General features: G+C 42.5%; 1 protein-coding gene across 2 annotated transcripts in view; it reads right to left on the bottom strand.

The window, feature by feature from the left end:
• Nucleotides 1–772: 772 nt before the first annotated feature.
• The window catches only part of tmem104 (transmembrane protein 104), a 54441-nt gene continuing 31816 nt past the window's right edge, over nucleotides 773–23397 (bottom strand). For both annotated transcript variants that reach the window (XM_020647278.3, XM_020647280.3), the window contains exons 9-10: nucleotides 15483–15576; nucleotides 773–5882 (exon numbers count right to left, since the gene is read on the bottom strand). In XM_020647278.3, coding sequence (XP_020502934.1) covers nucleotides 5119–5882; nucleotides 15483–15576 — 858 coding nt within the window. In that variant the 3' untranslated portion in view covers nucleotides 773–5118. The remainder of the gene's footprint in view (nucleotides 5883–15482; nucleotides 15577–23397) is intronic.

The following is a 23397-nucleotide window of genomic DNA, read 5'->3' as shown; positions in this document are numbered from 1 at the left end:
TATAGCTCTACCCCACAAACACACGGGCACCCCCCCCCCCCCCACCTACATAAAGAGGGCAGAGGGTGAATTCAATTACAGCGGAGAGAGCAGCCTGCAGATTGGAATTCAGAGGAGGAGCTTTGGTTTGATCATAAAAACAGAGATCTTGTGTGTCAATAAAAAAAACCCACTGAGGTGCTTCAGGGAAGATTGAGGTGAACGGAGGTGTAAAAAGAAAAAGAAGCAGCCTATTACCTGGAGATCAGGTACAAATAGTGCCGATCGCTGTGAAACAGAGTAGGAGTACGACTGAGTACCAGGACGCCGGAGAGACTTTGATTTTTTTTTATTGGCATTTGAAGGAGAGAGAGCTGGATGTGTTTTTGACAACAAGCAGTTTGGAAATAAGCCAGATGATGATCCATCACCGAAGAGGCGGAAGGATTTCCTCCAGTTGTTCAGCTGTCATCACTAAACTCTGACGTTGTGTTTGTGCAACCTGGTGCATTTATTTGGAGGATTTTGTCATCGAGCGCGCTGGTTATGAGTCACTAAAAAAGTGGATTATTAATATAAGACTACCCTTTACACAAATGTAAATGTATGTTAACTGGAACACATTCATGGCCTGAAACATAAATGTGCTAAGGTACACATGCAGAGGCAAACATCTGACCTGGGATTCAAACGTGTCATCAATGAGGGTTTGGCATGAGGGTCAAACACTTTCAAATTCAAATTTCAGAAAACCGGACATCCCTTAAAGTAACTGACATCCAGGAGATTCAGATGAACATAAAGGTTTTATTTTTTTCTTTGTTGTTCATTAAAAACCAAACAGAACATCAATTAAAGCAGTTAACATCCAGAAAACGATTGAGAATCACAGGCTGGCAGAATGAATGTAAAGAAAATATGTGAAATGACAGAAAAACAGTGAACGTAAGGACAACAGAAGATAAAAGACAGAATGAAAGATGATAAGGTATATGGGATGCACACACACACACACACACACAGATTGTCAGTTCAATAAATTGGCTTACATGCAGATGAAGTCTGGCAAAATAAAAACAGTTGATAAGAGTCGACGAGGTCAGCGCAGGAAAACCTCCCGCACAATAATAAAGGCACATTTCAAAACTCCAAACAAGAGTCATCAGAATCACATTCAGCACATTTAACATCTTATCATCCACTCACACACACACACACAATCACACTTTTATTCCCATGTAACATCAGAGATATCTATCAGGGTTGAAGTGTTTGTACTTTTCGTTACAATGTTCCCCGTCAGGTGGAAACATCAGAAAATGTGAGAATTAAAACCAGACGGCACAGAAGTGGGAATGTAAACATCTTCATTACACATAATATTAATGAATGTTTATGTTTCTATATGCAAAAAAAACAAACTGCTGCAGATTTCACATTGACATCACGCGTCAAATTCCAGAGCTGAGAAATAAAGCCAACGCAGAAGTGCAAAAAAAAAAAGAAAAGAGAAAGCTGCAGTTCCTTATACGGCCACAAGAGGCTGGCTCAAAAGCGAGTTAATCCCCATAGAGTCCCATGTTAAAATGCTACTTTTGAAGATCTTTGAATGCAAATATCACACCGTTTCTGAGCGGTGTTTTGAGCCTATGAGATAAGTGAATACCTAGTATTTATTTATCATGTTAGCACTAATCAGCAGGTATCTGTGTCTCCGCTCATAATACCTGTTGGTAATCTTGTGTCAACGCTTCTAATAAAGTGATTAAATGACGTCAACTGTGCATCAAAGACAGGATTGCTGTCCACTTTCTCCATAAAGAAAAAAAGATGAGGAGAAATTATGAAACTAGGTTCTTTTATGTAATCATTCATTTGCTGCGTCCAACTCGCCCTATAAGGTCGTCGAATTATATCAAACTGCCTGTTAGCCACAACCACCAATTGGATCTCTTCTTTTGAATAAACAGGCATAAACTGCTAAATAGGTAGTCTTGGACATGGATGTTGTAACTTTGCTAATCTCGTTTAGCTAGCTCCGGTCATGTCCAATCTGGAACCGAGATTGGGAGGGCCACAATGCCAAGATGGAGGCTTTAAATTGGTAATCAACAAATAGATAGGTGACATCACTATGGGCCACATTCAACTACTATTCACAGTCCATGTTCCAGTACCATCCCAGTTAGACAAAAGCCAACAACTATAGGCCGAAAGATGTTATGATATGACCCGATGACCTGCAGTTTTCTGTAAAAACTGAATTAACTGATGAATTCGACCCAGAAGGATGAGCGAAGTCCATCTCTGGTCTCGTTACAGTCTGATGAGGACAGGCAGAACAAAGCAGACAACATCACAAAGCTTTCAACAGGTTCTACACCCTTGACAGCACGCCAGCAATGACTACAATGATGCTACGATGCATACAGTCGCTGTGGCCTTTAAAACACCGGAGTCACAGCACATTACCTTTCCATCTAAACTGCATTCATTCCAGCAGTTGATGAAAAACGCTGCACAGCCTCTCGAAACGGCCCCGCAACCCACTGAACTGCTCCTCACCCTGATGATGGCCATGCATGCTAATTGACCCAAACTGTAGAAGCATTTAAATACAAATATGGGAAAACCAGTGGCGTCCATTTAACCACTCGTGGTAACAGCATGGATAGACAAAGGGGAAGGATTTAATGCTTTGCTGAATGATAATTCTCCCAACAAGTCGGTTATTCTCTATATCGACACAGTTGATTGTGTTATTATTGCACACATTACATAAAAATAAAGATTTTTAAATCGTTATTCATATACACTTTAAACAGTTTTTTTTGAAAGTTGGTTTAACTCCCATGTTGATGTCCCAACTTACACAATAGACAAAGTGGATATGGATTGCTAATTTCCTCTACTTTGTACACATTTTTTTTTACAATATATGCATTTGAATCTATACTGTAGTTATTCCACTTTATGGTGAGAATTTCAGGTTTTATGGAAAATAATATATATTTTTTCTACAATTCTTTAGAGAGAGAAAGAACGGGAAGCTCAAATTAGACACTGAATTTGGTTAAACTGTTTGCTGAATGATAAAGCTAAAGTACATAGTATTTTATTTTAATTTTAAATTGACCATACATAGAGTCATTGACTCATCCACATCAGGTCTCCTAAACTTCTCAACGCCACAAATTTATTTTTGCGAGATCATCAGAGCCTTGAGGATCTTTTTTACCCCAACTACATTTGGTTGGATTTGTCCAGCTTTGGGAGATTTCTGCCTCCAACCTTACACATCGGATATTTCCTAAGAATTTGGTGTGGAGCTTTCCAGCAGCAACATTTCTTTCCACAGACAATGCCATTGCTGGTCTGAATAGCCCATAAACAGCATATTTAACAGATTCCAGAGCTTTTACTTTCTTCTGTAAAATAGTCCTAACGACTCCAGCCTGCTGTCAGTGACACAAACAAACCACCGTTAACCATTCATGTGTCTTTGTGCTAAGGGTGGGCCGAACATTTAAGGAGTATTTCTTTGTTGGTAATGCATTTTGGAAAACACAAATACAGAATATGAAAGGTAAAAGATGAAGGTGTGAAGTCCGTTAACCAGAGGCACAACTCTGAAAGAAAGCTGCCACCTGTCAGTGAAATCAACATTACTAAGCTACAGTACAGATGTGTATGTTTATGAAACTCTGTGGTCACATTACGTTCACTACCATTCAACTTCCATACACTGATGCCGGTGCAGATCCAGAGCAGAAGCCCTGTAGATCACTATTATCCTGTCAGGTCAGGTGTCGCACTGCGTGATAGATACAGTATAGAGGCTGACAGAGTCATGAACGTGTGCTGAGCAGTAAAAGACGGAGACATGCCCTGAGAGTGAACTAAAGATGTGATATGTTGGGGTGATGAACAGAGATGGAGCTCTTCCTGGAGGCCTATCTGTCAGAGGATCTGTCACTTCAGAGCTTCATCGTTCACGAGGGGACGAGGGGACGAGGGGATGGGAGGCAGACACTGCAGACGAATGGATACACATCAGCCAGGAGAGACGGATCATCCCTGATTCTTTCCTTTTTCTTTCGTCCGTTGGTTTCGTCCAATTGCATTATTCAGCGGTGCAGACGCAAAGCAATTTCCGCAACAGAGCTCAAGCCTGAACGTGACAGGCTCTAATTCTCCTTTCTACGCGGCTCTCCCAGTTGGTTGTATTTCTTTTCACTGCAACATTTTGCCCTGAAGGTCCAATGAATATCTCAGAGTTTTAACACCCTGCCCTTTTCTAGAGCTTTAGATTTAAAGAAGAAACACTGAAATATAGAATTACACATCGGACAACTCACAGAACTCGTAAAGTGCCAGTAGCTACAAACCTCGGACTGTATATAAAAAGTGGACGTACTATATACACTTTGGAAAATGTTTCTAACCAAGGTAAAGCTAGCTTAGGCTAACAATGTAGCATATGGTAACCAATTGCTCCCCTGCAGCTCTACCATTATGTGGAGCCAAAATGGTGGCGTTAAAAAGTCCATCTTATGGCTTCAAAGCATTTCTGGAAAACCAGTGGATGACATCATGATGGCTTCGTCCAATGCTTACATACAGATCATGCACCCTACCATTTCCAGAGTTTGGGATTTTGATGAAAAATACTTAAACTGAGAACTACAGGGTAGATAACCAGCAGAACCCTTAACAAGTCAGTCTGCTTCAACCGGACAGTTTGTTGGATTGTTCAACAGCATCCGACACCCGGCGGTGAACTTTGTCAAGTCAGGGTTGGATATGTGTTCAAACTTTCTGAAACAATTTGACTAAAAAGCTAGGTCAACACTTTTTAAAGACTTCCTCGTTTGAAGCAAACTGAACGTTTGAGATATATTTCTAAATAGTTGTGTAAGTGCAAATCCGCCAAACCTTAGACTGTTGATCGTTTGCTGACAAAATCATCCCTTTTAACAAAATTTGATAAATTACTCTTAATTACATTTGATATATGCAACATAAGTCCCATAAGAAGGCACTGTCCAACCAGCAGCAAGTAAGGCCTCGTGTACAGGAACAAGGAAACTGGCCAAACAGATACAGATTTTCTTAGAAAGTTTGAGGATCAGTAAGTTCTCATTTCTTGGTGTCTGTCAGGATGATGTTGGCTGTGACAAACATGAGGCAGAAAGCGGCCCACAACCAAACAAACCACACCCAAAAACTGTGGCGGAACGGAGACCGGTGTTTGTTAACCGCATCTCTTCCCACGACGGGCTCCAGGTGGCGTCGAGCGTAAAACACGAGGCTTGCTGGGATAATGTACTGGATCCCAGTGCCAGCATACGCTCCTGTAATGCCCACCAGGGACTCCAGGTTGTGGGTGCAGAAGGCCACCACAATCGGGGGCACCAGGGTAATTAGGGGGAACACAACACGGTCCACCACCCAGGGGTAGGTGCCACCATCACGATAGAACAGGGTCTTCCAGTTGTTGCGGAGTGTGACGGCGATGATTGGAAAGTTGGTGCTGATGGTGAAGACTGGGAAAAGGCCCAGGAAGTAACGCAAGAACGGAATATTCAACACGTGGCAGTTGTCTGTGAAATTAAGGGTGTACATGTCGTGTAGCAGCGAGCTCTTGAAGCAGAAGATGGCAGTGAAGGATAGGAGCACGTAGAAGCCCAGGATCAGGACGTAGTCTAACAACACCAGTTTGCCAACATGTTTCTTGTTGGATATCGGCGTCACCAGGGAGGGCAGGGAGTGCTGACACATGAAGGAGTAGACACACACCCCAAACAGGTTGGGCACCCCGGCGAGGCTGGCAGCCGGTGGGTGACCCTCACCGGTGCCTTTACCAATACGGATGAGAGCCAAGACGATCATCATGGTGAACGCTGTAGACAAAAGACAAGAGAAGACATTAAGTCATATAAGTCATGGATCATCATAACACACAATGAAAAGCATGGACACTCAGCATGAGGTCATTTTGGATAGTCCATACTTTGCCCTATAAATAACAAATAAAACAGAAAATGTACAGTATGTAAGATTTCTACTCTGGGAGTGGATCTGCCTTCCAGCGGTTTGTCCCAGAAACATCAGGTGTAAAATAAAAACCAGGGGAAATGTCACGGCCAACCATAGAATCATTGGAGCTAGTAGAAGATAGAAAAGCCATCCCCATGTGTCTCCACCTCCTGCTGTTAAAATCCCATCTCCAATTGATTGTGGAGGTGGCAACAAGCATGAGCATATCTAAAGGAGACCCCCCTCAGCGTGGCATGCAGTGAGGTTATGGACCGACAGTTATGTGACAGGCACACACTGAATCAAGCCGTGACACCAGGAGTTAGTCATAGCCCTGCGATGGCACGCAGCCAGCTCCACAACTCCCATCATCAAGCTGTCCTTTAAACACAAGCAGTCCAATAATTTGTCACACATATGCAGAAAATGAGTTTAGACCACAGACCACTGAGTGCTCTGAGACTTTAGTGTATACATGACAGAGAGACCCTGCTGTCTTGGATGGTTAGCGCGGGTAAGAACAGCAGGTTTCAGAATGGTTTTGTTTCTGGTTCTAGCGCAGGTTTGCAGTGCTAACAAAAGTTGAAGGCAAATAATCCGAACAGGCATCATCAATGAGCTGCAGTGGCACTTCAATGCACATCAGGAGGACAGAACTCGTTGTAATTATCAGGCCGGACTGAACAAATGGAAACAGCAACCATCAGCAATAAAAGGGGATAGGAGGAAAGTGTCAAGGAAAAAATTAACAAGAATAGAAGAGTCCTTGGAGGATTTCAAAGGAAACAGTTGTATTACTGCAGGTAGAAATACTCTTTGTTTACATAAAGCCATGTTTCCACCAAGCAGTCCGGTTCAGTTTGGTTCGGTACACATTTGTTGGTACCAAAATAACCGATCCGTGCCATCCTACCTTTTTGCTGCCCTTCTGTTAAACTGCCAAGGGTATCAATCTGACCTTAAAGGCTGGAGCTAGACACAATGCAGTCCGTTGATTGGCCCAAAGAATCAGCCCGTTGCACCGCCCTATGGACGACCTCAGAGGTGCAGACCTCTGATGGAGGTTCTCCTTTGTTGCTCTTTGTTCACTGTGTTGCCTTCTTAGACTATTTTTTGGTGTCTGGGAGATTTTTTGCAAGTAAAAATCACTTTCCCTTTTAAACAAAGAAGAGGCAAGAAAGTGGATGCAAATTGAATTCAGTTTGCGTTCACCCAGAAGGGCTGCTGATGATAAATGTGACATTAAATATGCAAGATGCATATATTTTCATTGTCTTCTAATGGGACATTAATGGTGACACAAGGTGATCTTTGCTAAGTGACTACAACAGAGAAATATATCCAGAATTTGAAAAGTCAAACCTACATCCTCCCCCCTTTGTTTCACACTTTTTATGCACACACACACACACACGCACGCACACACACACATACACACATACACACATATATATATACAGTACACGTGTAGATGGAGCACTCAAACATATCAGCTGCCAAAGTGAAAACCTGTCCCATAGGTGGTCAATATTTAATGCTTTTTTGGCTTTCATCCAAAGTAATCTCTGGCTCTGGGAAAAGCTCTGGGAGTTGAAATCCTCCCCTTTCTGACCTCCATCCCCCCCTTTATACACATGGGTTAAACTGCCGGGCATCGGACCAACCTGCAAGGACACGGACAAAGACGTAGGGCAGCCATGACCAATTATTTTCCTTATGCTTAATCTGTGAGATATTGTCTTTACATAAATGTGAATAAATGGTGACAATATGCGATTTAATTTACTATAATATTTAAACAATACAAGCAGAGAATGTTCTGACACTTGGCTTAACGCTTGGCTGAAAAGATAAATCAATGATCGTTAATAGTTTTCTGCCGATCCACTACAACTCAGCTTCAACCAGAAGTCAGGATCACAATCCCACAAGCTATCACTTTAATAAAGGAGTCTTTTTAGGTCATGAAAGCGTCTCCAATTCTCCGCTCTTTTGTAGATTGCCAATTCCTTTCTGCATGACTCTCCACTTCTTTGTCATAAAAAACATCTCTAATATGTGAAAGAGCCATCACTATACCCCATCTGTCTGCTCCTCTTTGCTCCTCCTGACATTTTTCTCCTTCAAACTCTCATCTTCATTCCACCTTTCTGTCTGCAGCGTGTGAACGACCGAGCACAGCCACCTGTCTCCCCGCCGTACACGAGGGAGGAAGAGGTGGCGGGCAGGAGAAAGTGAGCTTTATGCCTATCTGACACCGACACTCGCAGGAAGGAAACTGGCATGGGGCTTTTAATTAAGAGTGCCTCGGGGTGGTTCAGCACTAATACACTACCTGAAGCTCCTCTTTTACAAGTTCAGCCAAGACTAAAATACTGCAGGAGAGGCTGTGAGGAAGAACACATGATGGCAAGCTCCAGGAAAAAAGGATTCTGTCTTTATTCATTAACCTGTTCTGAAATGTTTTTTTGAGAGGAATGGCTAAGAGGTACAAAAAGTTTAAGAACTGCTTCTGTAGATTTCTTCAGCTGGCAGCAGCGTGCTCCAAATTACTATGGTTTTGTGACAGTTGCAGGATATTACCATGATCACCCCCCTTCGACTTACTTAAGGGGAATTTTTCAGGATACTACCTGCTGCATTCTCACATCAACTCACCTCACCTTCATACAGAAACTTTACTCGTGTCTAGCAGCAAAGATTCCAGGTAAGGTAGGAGTGGAGAAATGCGGCTCTTTGCGTTCACACATGGAGCTCAGCCTGAAATTTTCTGGAAGTTTTCAGGAGTTTTTGTGCATGTGTGAAAGCACCAGGAAAGAATCCTGGCAGTGATGGAACTAAGAGTTAGATACTTTCTTTCAACAACAGCTCTTTATAATAAAACAACCAGAGTCCTAGAGAAAATCAGGATTTTTCCTTGCAGTAGCAGAGGGTTGCATATCCCTATCAGTTAGTTTTTGTCTTGTTTGTGCTACACAAATATTATGTCTCATTCAAATTTGCCTTTAAAAAGCAAAATCACAGACAAACGTATTGCTTCAGGCAGCTGTAGACACTTTGAAGTTCATGCATTGTTTTTGTAAATGAAGTCTGATGACCCCGAGCAGATCAATGAAATGGCACTTTCCCTTAAAAAATTGCTTTTTCTGCAGTGTTGTCACGTCAAATACCATTCTGATACTGTGAGTGTCAAATCAAGCATTTATAGTGGAAATGATTTTTTTGTTATAGCCAATGCAGCCTGTTTTGCAGCTGCCAGCTCAAGCCATTTATGGAGGCAATTCCAAGACTTTCTGTACCTATTACTAATTGAGGTTTAAAAATGGTGGAATTCCCCTTTAGCTCTATCTCTCCCAATTGCAAATACTAAAGCACAACATCTCTCTTTTTTTTCTGCCCACACATAGTTGAAAAAGGTTTATGCTAATTGGAGGGAAGAACTCATTCGTCTTACTTAAGACACAGGAACTAATGCGTTAGTTTTCAAAGAAATTGAAAGTCAATCAGATGGTAGAAGGGAGCTGAACACCGAGAACAAAGCCGGGCAGAATGAAGCTTTTCATAATGTGCTCATTTGTCACCGACTCTCTGCTACACGAGGTGGGCGAATCACGTCTGCCCATGACAATTTTATCGCACTTTATTGCACCTACTGCCATGAATCTCAATGCTTTGTGCAGCACTGAAATAAAAAAAAGCATTATCTGTGATCACCTTGACAGCTCTCTGGAGGACCAAGGAAACAAGAGACTGGTATTTTATTTACACAGTAAATCCAGCACGGCCTCAGAGGTCTCTGGATTGATGCAAAAGATTGGTGTAGGTCTGAACCTGTCATCTCTTCTTGTTGTCATTACAGCATGGGCCTTGCATGACGATCTTCTTTTCTTATTATGCATTGACAGATTGATAAAGCCCCTCTAAGAGATGCCATTGAATCTCTGATGGAGTCTCATAGCACACATTTCCATGTCCCCAGTGACAGCAGTAGCAAGGACCATCTTCCCCCTCCTCACAGCTCCTTCATTCAGATTGGACGGGCCGTATAACTCTGCAGATATCTGTCAGGATATTGTGATTACGTGTACTTTCAAATTGACATGCGACTCCAACTACGCTTGACGCGCGACAACGGGAACTGAGTAAATTGAGAAGGTGTCACCGGGTCACATATCAGCTCCACATAACTACGGCCCCCGTCCATCTCGCAGCCTCTGATTTATATTACCTGGACGGGAATGGCAATGACCTTGTGAGGAGCGCTTCAGCTTTAACAACCCTCCAGAGAAGGCTCCTACAGCTGTATTCTCGCTGGTGGCAAACAAAGCTGTTGCTGTTAAGCCTTGGATGGCACACACCCTCAATGCTCCAAGGAGTCATTGACCGCGGATTCTTCAGAAGAGATGGGATTCCTGGACTCAATTAATGAGTAGAAAATGGTAGAAGGTGAGAGGGGGTGATCAATCTTGTGCGCAGCGGAGCAGAAGAAAGCTGCAAGTTGGGGGGTCTGGTTTCTCTGAGAGGATGACTGGGACACTTAAGCCTGAGCAATTTCTCATTGATGATAGTGTAAAGGTCAAGGACTTCCCAGCTGCGCTTGAGATCGGTGGCCCTGCTGTGGCGGCTTTTTCAAGCACTCAGGAAAAACACGCTGTACCTCAATGCAACGCAACAATCTGGTCATGCAGCGTTTCTCTTTTCTCATTCTCGTTTGCCAATCCAAACATGTCCTCCCTCTAGTGGTTTTGGAGCGCAGCAATCATCCCGGCGTTAATTAAGAGAGACTCTTGAAGCGCCTCTTGGATAATCTCTTAGGTAATTAGTAGAAGCCTTGGCTCCCCCCCCCACCCCACTTCTCACCAAGGTCTGTGGATTTCGTGCTGCAGTAGAGCTTGAAATCTTCAATCATATCGGGTCATACTGCTGCTGAGTTTGTCGGGAGGACTGAGTGATAAGTGGCTGCCTTGCCTCGTAACAAGTTGTGTCATCTCAGATACGGCTATCGGTAAACACAGCACAGAGCAGCACAGCGGTCGGCCCCGCTGTTTAGCGCTCCTCGCTGCTGCAGCTCCGGTTCACAGGGATGAGTCAGCCAGACTCCATGACGCTCTCTAACAGCTTCATGAAAACATCAATTAGCCCCTTTCACTCAGTCGGCGCTCTAAAATTGTGCACATTAAAAACCCAGATAAGAAGGTAATGCATCTGTCTCTGAAACCTGCCAGACAGGAAACAATCCAATTAGGGTTTTGTGAAGTCGGCTGAATAGGAATATCAAAATATCTAGAGTGTAACCCCTCAATGCTAGATGAGGGTGGGTGGTGGGGTCCAACCTCCTCTTACTCCTGTATGACTGTGCAGTGGATATTATCATCAGAATCCTTGAAGCAGAAACGCTTCATGTAGCACTGAGATATTTTAACAGAACCAGAGCAGGATGCAACCTTTTACTCTGAAAGAAAATCTGATATTTAGCAAAAGATTCAAAAGGCATGGGACTGTAAGTCTGACAGTACAAGAAAATAAGTTTTTATTCATGTTCACATTAAAAAGAGGAAGTCTCAGGACTGAGATGATAGAGTGTGTAGGTATTTATCATCTTCCAAACTCTGCATTGAGCTGGAAAATTTGCATTTACAAGCAAAACAAACCGCACAATGTCTCAACTTTGTGTTTGAGTAATCATTTATGAACGAGGGACTGAATATATCTGGAAATATTAGATGCTCCTGATACAGGTGAGGAGTTTACAGTTTCAGAGCTTCCTTTGAAATACATAGTGGAATGTGCAGCAAAGTCTAGCTCTGGACTGAAGGCAACTTTGAGGTAAACAAGACCTGGAGGTCACAACCATAATTAAAAGCTTCGTTAGCGGGTATGGATCCAATTGATCACACCCCCAACCAAAGCAGACATCGGAAAAACATTCCCCTAATCACCCTGAAACTCATCTCAGCAGAAAGTTCAGCGTCTGATTATACACACACCGACATCGATACCGAGCAGGGGCCCTCAGATACATGCAGAATACGTCTGATCATTTAAGTCCTTTACTGACTAAAATATTGCGATAAAAGGAACAGAATCTGAGGGATGTTTTCTAATCCACCCTTAAATGCAATCTTCCTGGACCTCTGAACTGTGCTCCTGCTGCACGGTTCATTACCACCTGTTCATATTTGTGCAGCTCCCCTGTGAGCAGCAACGCTCTGGACAAAGCGAACTCTCCACTCAAGCAGCCATGACCTTCAAAAAAACAATATCGCCATCCCTCACCCATTTAAAATGGCACCGGGCAGCTGTGAATATCCCTGCGGGCATTTCCTCTGCTCCGTACACCGTGTTGGAGTAAACTAAGAGCATTAGATGGAGGGTGAGACGGATGGATCACTGAGGCTGAAACCTTAAGTTGTTGTTGTTTTTTTCAGAGCGCAAAGAATGAAAAAAAAAATGTGGTGCAGCTTCTCCTACATTTCACATTAAAACTCAGTTTATCACAATCTGTCCAGTTACTTTGAAGATACAATAAAATAATCATTAGACCATTTCCTTTCATGAGTTCTCAAACAGAACTTTATAGTGTGTATGATTTCTGAATTTTCTTTACATCGACACTGAGCATAAAAAGACCCTTTGACAGCTAAATAAGACATTCATTCGACTTTGATTCAACAGATTTTCAGTTTAAGCAAAGCCTCTTTTGTAATCTACACCTTGCACGGATCATTTTGAAGTCTTTTTTCTCGAGGAGCACGTGATCCATATGTCACTGACTCCACAGTTAACACAGACAGTAACTCCTCTGAGGCTCCCAGCAGCCATCCATCCATCCATCCATCCATCCGTCCCAGGAGAGATGGACACAAGTGATTAATACTCGTTTACTGAGTGAGGAGGCTGTTAACTTATTCCCTCTCCTCTTATAGCACTCAATATCAATTAGAGAAGCTCTCTACTGTCACTGTGAAGGAGGAGGAGGTGGTCTTCTGAAGAGCTGATAATGACCCTCATGCTTTATGTAGGTAGGAGGCGGGGAATGAAGAGGTGGACTCCGACAGGTCGAGACAGTATTTACCTTTGTATATCAACATGATGTGGAAGGCGGATACTGCAGTATACTACTTAAGTACTTGTATCTGTATTTGGTGTTTCATGATTCTCTCTGTGTTGGGTGAATAATTAAAGTCGTGCAATAAAAGACTGCTAACATAATGCACTTTTGTCAAATATCACCACCATGGGGCAACAGTAGCTCAGTCTGGAAGGGACTTGGATTGGGATCCAAATGGTCGCCAGTCTGGACATTGGTCTGGTAGCTGGCATTACCAGTTCAGTTCCTGAGCACTGCCGAGGTTGCCCTTAAGCCAGGCACGGAACCACTGAACCAATCGGCACACTCAACCGAGGCCACAGCGTTTTTTAAAATGTGCTGTTGTGACATCTTTTATTCTTATTATTTTGAAAAAAAAAGAACTCAGTTGATAGAAGAATCATTTGAGCAGTTGTTAACTGCTTGCTTGTGCATGAAATAATTGGAGTGACACCATTGGGCTATTGCATTTGGGTCGCTTTGAAATCTCATAACTCTTGAATTAATTGTTCTTTTTAGTTTGGCAAAAAATGAAACCATGTTTCTAAATATGTTGTCAAAATTTCCAACCATAATGTGAACAGATGGCCCGAGCCCAAACGCTGCCCTTTGCACCACTTTTTATTCTAATTAATGAACAATTAAGTAACATGGCAGGAGGGGGAAAAAAACAAATAAATTGCTGCAGACCTTTCACGGGTGCACAAAAGGTCTCGCATTGTCCCGGGCTAATAGCTACGTCTTTGAAAATCACAGCGTGTCACAAGGCAGCGCAGCAGCAGGAAGTCACACCATCACTCATGTTCCCGTGTAGAAACAACAAGGCTCGGTGGACGAGAAGGTTACTACAGTTGAGTGGCAACGGTACTGACAAGGCCAAGCAGAGGGCGGGAGGCAGGGCCCCGACACACCAGCCAGCTGTGAACCCTGACATTAAACACACCCCGTCCCCGCACAGGGCAGCACAGGTGACTGCAGGTGTAGCCGGGGAGTGGTGAGTGATGGGCAGGAGGGGAGGTGGTGTCTTGTGTCTGCAGAATGTCAGAGGTTCAAACATAAAGAGAGCATGAAGACACAAAAATAACCAAACTGAGCTGAAAAGACGGACGTGCTGTGCTTAAAATAACTTCTATTTTCGGAAACGGTTATTTTTTAAACCAAGAGCACCTTGATGATTGGGACAAATCTGTGTCATTGAAGCAATGTAAACTTCCACCACTTCACTAAAAGGTAACATTTTTTTCTTTTCTAAACCTTTAATGGATTTCTGTCATTTATTATTTTTGCTTAAACGGATAATTCTGGAAGTCAGGTGATGGCTTTTCATCATCAGTTTTATTTTTCATTAAATGAATCCTGAGACCGGGATGCAAATATAAATCCTAATAAAGATGGAAGGATGAATGTCGGTTGTTTATATGAAGCTTTACCCCACCAGAAGGTTAAGTCAAATATCGGGGTGTTAGAAACCACATCGGACAGCCTGGCAGTTAAGTCCCGCTCCGTGTACAGAGGCTAGAGTCCACATCGCAGTAGTTGTGGCTGTAACTGTCGCACACATTTAAACATTTAAACTCAACCACTCGACATTTATCAGTGTGTTCAACATCTACAGACTCGGACTATTTTAGACTAAACAGACTGTCTGATTTCTTTCATGATTTAAAGCTAAATGTTCCTGGAGGTTTGAAGCTTGGGATGTCTGTTTTTTATCTCATATTGCTCAAGTACAAGGAGTAAACACAGTATGTACGAGAGCCTTTTTGAATCGACCGGCAGTGTTGTAAAGAGCCCTGCAAACAAGACAACACCAATCAAACACAGAACACGTGAGAGGGAGGAGAGGAGATAAAAGAAGAGTAAGAGGTGCAGCTAAAACCCTCGTGTTTCTAAGTGGACAGCGTGTGGATGTGTTTGCGTTGTTTATGCCGCCGAGCACCCAGCTGTGCATGGGAACGGCTGGAGCGCCATGATTCAGCGGTGCTGTGATTTTAACATCGGGGCCGAGGACGGACGGTTTATTTTCGCCCGTCGCCCTGTGAGTGACGGTCCAATCAAGCTTGGGACGGGCTGTCAGGCCTGTCAGGCTGAGGAATGAGAGGAGATGGGAATCAAAGACACAGAGCAGGACCGAACCATGATGGACGGACCTGAGCGGAGGCGCCGCACGGGCAAGGGGAAGGAGGAAGGGAGGGAGGGAGGGAGGGATGAAAGAAATGGGGGAAGACGCTGGGAAAATGGAAATATGTGTCGGTATAAAAAGAAGGAGGCAGAAAGAGAGCTAAGAGGAAACACAGAACTGGAAAAGGGAAATGAAGAGGAAACATGTGAGGAAGTCCAAATTGTCATATTATAAAGATGAGTTTGATCTTACCAATCCAACGCATGAGTGAGGTGAGAATCTGAAGATACTTTGTTTTCTGGGCGGTGAAGAAGGTGAAAGGCCCCAACATGACGGTGAAAATGCTCTGCAGGAAGAGAAAAGAGAACAACATGATCAGTGGTGTACAAGACAAAATTATTCCTACATCTTACCAAACAAACAGCTTAGAAATCCCCTCAATATACAGCACAGAAAAAGGATGACAGGAACAACACTGCTGTCTTGTAAAATCAGGCCTTAAGTGAGGAACTCTCTTTAGTATCCAATATAAAGAAGCAGCAAATACTTAGAAACTGAGGCAATAACGTTAAAATGTCAGCAGCTGTGAATGATGTCGTAAATGTCAGAGCTCATCAGTCAGTAAACGTGATTTACAGGGGATGAGTATCATCAACATCTGTTCAATTCAAACCTATCAAATACTTCTGGTTTTAGCCGATTGTTGTTGTTTTTTTTCCTATCAGACGTTTTTAATGAAAAATGAAGATTCTTGAGGCTGTCTTTTGGTGCGTCTCGAAGCTTTAATTAGAGCTTTAATCATCGACTAACATCATCAATTAATCAGGTTGGGTTATTTCATTGATTAAACATTCAAACATCTGTTGTTTTCAGCTTCTATTGAGACTTTTTTTTGTATTCTTCTTAAACCTCAGCCATGTCTTTTGGGGTCCAAGGGTGCGCTCACACTAGGCAATCCTCACTGTGCCTAAGAACACTTCACCCCCAAGGTCCAGTTCATTTGACTAGTGTGCTAATAGTGCTTTAGCAAGGTATGGGACAACTTTTCCTAGCGTAAGCGCGCCCTAAATGACTAAAAAGGTAAGGAAGCGTTGCCATTGCTTCTGCACATAGCTTCATCTGTGACGGGCTGTTAAAAACAGGATTGTAATCTTCAGGGGAAAATGCCCCTGATCAAATCTAACTTCTTGTTTCTTTTCACTAACAGCCTAATGGTGTCAGGAAACATTTAATTTAAGATTTTTAGATTTGTTCCAAGATACCTTGGAGGTCAGTTCTAACGTTTGTTTTGAATAAATACGCATGCATGTTTGCTCGGCTGTGGTTAAATACTGTTTTTGACGGGCTGTTGTGACACTACCCTGACATGTCATTTCAAAACACAAGTTAAGTGCCATCGTTCCAGCAAGTGCTGTCAAAATCCAATCAGCCCTCTCAAAGATCGGCAAAGAGATAAACAGGTGGACCAATCCATAGTCCACCAACAACTGTAGAAATCCTCTGACTGCCTATCTGATACTTTTCTTTATCAAGAGCTGCAATCAGACGCAGCGGCTCAGCTACTGCAGCAAACTCCTTTAGTTCCCCTCGCTCCTCGTCCAACTGCAAACTTATTCCCTTCATACATTTCCTCCCCTCGTCCCCAGCATCCTCTGTCACTCTCAGGTATGACTGCACAGTTTGAGTGGCATGTGATCTCAGACGCAGTCACTTGTGTGCCATTTTATCTGCAGAGATAGCCTGCCGGGTTTCAAGCAGGGACCTCACCCTGCCCTCCACAGACACGCATGCAATCACTCCTGAGAGAGTGCTTAGCTCAGTGATGCACGTGTAAAAACGTGTAACATCCTCTAGAAAACATATCCTTTAATCTACAGAGCTTGACTCACAAGGCGTGCCACCTGTTTTTACCAGCGTTTCCTTTTGGGTGGCAATGTCAGTCAATTGTTCCATCGTTTTGGCCAAATGTCTCAAGGAAACCATTGCAAAATAAACAATGTTGTGCAACGGAGATGGTCAACAAATCCTGACCTGATGACTTAACAAAACATCTCTAATCTTAGCATGAAAAAAAAAACCACATAGCAATCCTTTGAATAATTCTCAACAGCCATTGGATGGATTGCCATGACATATTCTACAGACATGAACGCCTCTCATGTCACATATTAAAACAGCTGTTGTGTGATTTTTTACAGGGATTAAAGATGTTATCTTAAGTCTGTAGAGAACAACGTGTACACCAGAGCATCGGTATTACACGACAGCATCAAAAATGGTGTTTAAGACCCATGCTGACTGTAGCAGGTATTGAGGATATTTAAGAGGCCGTGGTGGACAATGTTCATCACAATGTGTTGTAATCTATGGAGGTGTGATTACATGTTCATCTCTAAGCCTAGCATCCATGCATTAATCTTTTGTATTATAATGAGGATGTACCAGACCCAACAATACAGACGAGCTGAAGGCCGCTATCAAAGCAACCTGGGCTTCCATAACACCTCAGCAGTGCCATCAGATGATGGTGCCTCCATTCCTCGCTGCATGATGGAGGAACTAATGCAAAAGAAGCCAATTATTGACCAATCATCAAATCCATAAAATCAACATACTGACACTGTTTCAAGTGGGAAAAACTACATTTGGAGACTTTTTTGAGTAAGCTGTATACAATGAAAATGTGAAAGCTAGATATAACCTACTAGAAAAAGGGTTATGGTTAAGCAGTAAATCTACCTGTAATGCAATCCTTCTTGTATATTTAAGAAGCTGAACCAGGGGGCACTTTACTTATTTATGATATAATTAATCAGCTAGTGATGATGCAAAGCGGTGATTTAAAGTATCTGAAAGCCCCCTGCAGAGTGTTTCCTTTGTTTGAACTTGTGCTCGAGAAAACAAGGGAATCATTTCAGGGGGAAAAAAAGCTACGTCAGCTTTTATTTTCCAGATGTACACATGGACAGCTCGGGATGTCAGTGGGGGTGAGAGGGGGGAAAAATTACTAGCCTTTAATTCTGCTGAATAATGATGATGCGTGTGTGTCGGTATATTAAAGAATTACCAGCTGTCTTCTTGGCAAAGTGCAGCCAAAGCTCAAGGCGAGCCAAAGCATAAATCCTCGACGTCTATTGGAGGTAATGAATGAACCATTATGGAGAGAGATGTGTCTGAAGAAGAAAGTGAAATTAATGGCAGCTGGCCGACTGTCAGCAGAGTTTAGCCGAGAATGTTTCAGCGCGGGCGGCATGTTCCCGACAACTTTTGGTTTGTGTCTAAAGATCCATTTGTAAACAGCAGCATGATATGAGCCTGGATGTTAGGTTTATCAAGAGATGAATCCAAGTGATCTTTCATACTCAGTCAGCTCTAAAATCTTTTTATAGAGACTTTTATGAAAAGTCAAACTCAATCTTTCATTTGTGTGTTTTTGTTGTACCTCAACATTTGTTTCGACTTCTTCTACAAGTGCCGATATGATGACTGGATGTTGGCCTGACACAAAAAGGGTTCCTACTTTTTCCAATACAATAATCTGAAGACAATAAAGATGTTCAACGTTAAGAGAAATAAGCCAATGATCCAATGCATGTGTGTCAATAACAGACTTAACAGACTAACCCTAACCCACATCAGGTCCACCTCTTGTTGCCTGTTTTTTTAATCGATTGAAAGTTGGGTTGAGATAACATTTCAAATATGATGACCTCCATTGTTGGGCTTGATAACCTCTCTTCAGACACCAATGGGTCATGGCACTGAGACTACGTCCATGTTTTTATAAAGTCTATGGTAGGAGGTCTGTTTTTTTTTAAAAGACCTTTAGGTGATTCTGTTTGGCCTTTTGTCCTTTGCTAACTTTTGATAGAGCCATCGACTGATTCTTTTTGGTAACATTTATAAAGCTTTTCAGGGTCTTTGGCAATTATTTGTTTTACACATTTTCTTCGGTTTTTGGCAAGATGAGGAGCTTAGTTAATCTTTTATGTTCGGTTAAAAACTGAGAGTTAATTGTGGGGTTTTATGGTTCAGATAAATCCTGTTACCCATTTAGCTTCCAGTTCTTTCATTATACTAACTTTATATATGCAAATAAGTTGGACTTTCAAGTTCTTTCCACAGCCTCTTCTCTTTTTAGCAAAAATTCATGTATTCCTATGGTTCCCTCATACATCCAAAACAGGTTATTACGCCTTCAGATCAGGGAAAACTTCATTAGCCAACAAGTCGTTATAATCTGTTTCAAAGGGTTTAGAAATTTATAAGCTGAAGCACAGACAGATCCCAATGCACAAGTCAGAATCCAGCCCAGTGTTGCAGAGATAGTGATATCCCTGAGGCTTAATAGCAGCAAGTCTGTTCTTTATGCGAACACAGGGCTGATGAACAGTTTCTCCACCACTCATGAATCAAGACTGAGCTTCCAACTGCTTTCAGCCTCCCATAAAACCCCACACCAAACAATGGCCTGAGGAGACTGAACTGCTCGACCATACCTCAACAACCAGAGCGCTGCAAGAACACAACACCACCACTCTGAAAATACATAACTGTAAAACCTCCTTCTTTATGGAGAAAGCTACGTTTGCAGCAAACTAGATCTGTGGCCAGAAATACTAAAGTTGACCCACATTTCTAGTTTGTTTTTTGAACATAACCAGAAGTATTTCTTGAAATAAAAAAGCTGTTTTGCAGAGATTTTCTACAATACAGAAACACAAAGGGAAGGAATTAAATTGTACTCTACAGAAGCCTCAATATATCAGACATAGGTTCTGAATGTTTTCAGAAATTGGAGAGCATGGGGGAAATTCTGAAGACAATGTGAGCATAAAGCATTAGACGCTGTAGGATGACTCAGACACAGGGTTGGAGTGGTCACACCAGAGCCAAGAGACAGAATGGCAGGGTCACTAGCGGTGCGACCAGCAGGAAATCACACTTCCCTGTTCCACCTTTGAAAAAAAAAAAAACACAGTGATTTTGTGCACTGCCAACACACAGCCTGTTACCCAACAGCTTCACTTGCACCCTCGACACTTTCAGCTGACTACTGTGACTAAGCAACCCACAGAAAACAAGCATGTCAATGTGACTGCGGTAGATTGAAAAGGATATTTTTTACCTACAAGGCAATCTCAGAACCCATCAGCAATCGGGAGATCTCTGAGCTTGATGGTGTCGTATGTTCTCCACACAGTTTAGCTCAGAACCACCAGCGATTTCCTCAGCTGCTGCAGCAGACAAATAAAAGTGCCAGACACCAGAGGAGCAAGAGATGAATACAACCAGAGATTCACGGCGTAGACAGATTGAATGACACTTTGTTCCGATGCATTTATTCATTTAATTCTTTGTTCGCGCGGTTCCAGCAATTTCATCTCACTTTTGCTCGCGAGGTGGACATACATATTCTGTCTGTGGTTTGGCTTCCCTCGCCGCAGAAACTGCTGACGTTTCATGCTCTCTTTAATAAATGTCTCAATAAACAAAAACAAACTGTCAGGAGAAAAGTGGCATGAATCAATTCTGGCTCGACCCCCTCGTTCCCTCCCTTTCGGCAAGCTGATGGGTTTTGCTCCTCTGCTGCAGCTCACTCATCAAACTGTGAGCGTTTCACTTCTGACAGGAAAGACATTCTTAAAAAAATCTGCCATTTCTCCTCCCGAATGTGAGACAACACTTTCGGCGGCAGCCACCTGGCCGGCTGCAATCACACACTTCAGTGGAACACAAAATAAACAGGGAGTCTGAGATGAGAAACTGCAGAGGTGACCAAAGCAATCATGGATACAAAGACTGAGGCTTATCCTATTACCTCGTTTAGGAGGTACAGACTGAAGGTGCATAAACAAATACTTAGATTGTTGCATAACTCATCTTATTTTTATGGTCAAATCACTATTATTACTCCTTACTACAGATAAAAAACTGATCAGGAGCAGTGTCCGGTGAATTTAAGCCCAATTTCATAAACCATATTCAAAGCTAAAATGCATCAATTAAAGTCGGTATATGAACGTTGAACTACAAAAATGTATCTTCCCTTATCAGACAACCTAAAAGATAGTGATCATCATGGGGTATTTCTGCAAAATATCATCCCACCAATGACACAGACACACTTTCACAAATGATACAAATACAAGAATTGGCACTTGCCGATACCTACAGTATTTATCACAGCATGTGTGTCATTCTCATTCAAATGCACATTTGGTTCTTTGTGGTGAAACAGTCGTTATTTTGGCGCCTCTGTTGGCCGTCCTCATTACAGACCATGACCCAAATCACAACAATGCTCAGAGGAAACCATCTTTGTATTATTATTATGTCAGTGCCAGAGGGCCAAATAAGATGCTGTACCTTAATCCAATTCTCTATTACCAGTCTGTCCTCATAGCAGAAAATAACATGTGAACATCCAGGGATAACACACCCAATGACTCTTCAAGCATCTTCCCTTCCACGTCCTAATTTCAAGGGTTTTGATGGAATGTGGCACACATCTGTCAAGTGAACTTTTATGGTTCAGGTGGTCTTCAATCCTGATTGTTTTAAATCATTTCTCTTTTATTAGGGTCAGTAAAATCAAACATTTCAAATATGTTATGTTTTTATATCCTGACGTTTAACGAAGGGAACATCGTCAACAACCAACAGATACACCTTTCAATGTAACAAAGAGGAAGCAAGACAGTAAACATGGAGGGCACTACAGGGATGGCTAGGTGACCGGCAAGATGGAGCCTACCTTGCTATCAGGACAGGATGTTAGCATGATGCTATTGAGCTGAAAGAAAAATGCTAACCTTGTTGACTTGAAGGTTGAAAACTCTGCTAAGGCCATTCAACACACACACACACACAAACAAGAACAAGTGGCTGTTTCCAAAAACTGCTTCTTCAAAGCTTGATCCAACAGTGGACATGGTTTGAGGTCTTCCAGATGGTTCACCACTCCTCTAAAAGTCTTCTTCGGTTTTATCCATGACCTGGATGACTTAGGACCTATCAAAAACTGTTTCTGTTTCCTGTTGTAAATGGTAAATAATCTCATCTGGTATCTAGTTGTACTCCTGAAAAAAGTAAGCTTGCAAGATATTCAGTTACAAAATATTTATTCGACCTGAAGGGATTAAAGTATTGCGTTTTCAAAAAGTCCTCTAAAGTATTTTTTTGTAGTTCCATCTACTTTTGAAAAGAAAGCATGGCCTTTAAGAAGTATAACAAAACAGGGATGTTGTGGGTTCCTATCCATTCAGGAAACATGACTAAAAATCCAAACAACTCCATTTGAAGAGGAGACTGGGGACCTTTTGTGCAATCTTTAGTCCAATTTCCCCACATTTCAGTCCTCAACTTTTCTCTGATATATTCACAAAGTGCTCAAGTTTTCCAGCAATCCCTCTGACGCCACACAGTTATAATTTGGGACTAAGAGATTAACGGGGCTTAGATATGGTGAATGATCTCAATAATGGCGAAAACCCGCCACCAACTGGCAACGCAGGCTGTCAATCACTTTCAAAGTCTATAAAGGACCAGTGTTTTGGATTTGCGCGGATGAGAGGTTGCAGAGAGTATGGAAAGGCATTTAATTGGCATTAGGTTGCGTCAGTCGGACGCCACGGGCCAATCCACTGGTCTCATTAATCTCCACATATGCGAGCGTTTTCTCCTGAGCCACGTGTTGCCTCGGCTCTTCATCCATCACAGTTGGGCTACATAAGTCGACCCCTGACCGTCCAACCCCATTTCGGTAATTAATCAACATATTTTCTGTTCTTTTCTGCGGGGTCGGCCAACACCGTGATGGCCACAGATGTCCTCGAGCTCTTGGACGTCAGTGTGGTGGAGTTTTTATCCAAGAGAGCCATCTGAGCACTTTGTCTGTGCCCACCAAGCTGTCAGACGTTTAACTATTGTCAAATCCCTGTTTAGTTTGGTCCACTGTTTTGGCTGACACAAAGAAGGTTAACAGTAAAAGAGCCAGAGGGCGAGCAGAGATCACATGAGGGAGAAAGACCAGCAAAGTGCCCTGGTGCTTCCATGCGGTGGTCCAGCCTGGACACTGATAATCCCACCCCACTAACAACCCCTACAATCAAACAGAGAGAAGGATTATGATTACCAATCCCAGGAGTCCCAAGATCCCAAGCCA

Source organism: Labrus bergylta, chromosome 16 (assembly GCF_963930695.1).
Source record: "Labrus bergylta chromosome 16, fLabBer1.1, whole genome shotgun sequence".
NCBI lineage: Eukaryota > Metazoa > Chordata > Actinopteri > Labriformes > Labridae > Labrus > Labrus bergylta.
The sequence above is the reverse complement of the archived record's forward strand: the minus strand, read 5'-3'. Positions and strand labels throughout refer to the sequence as shown.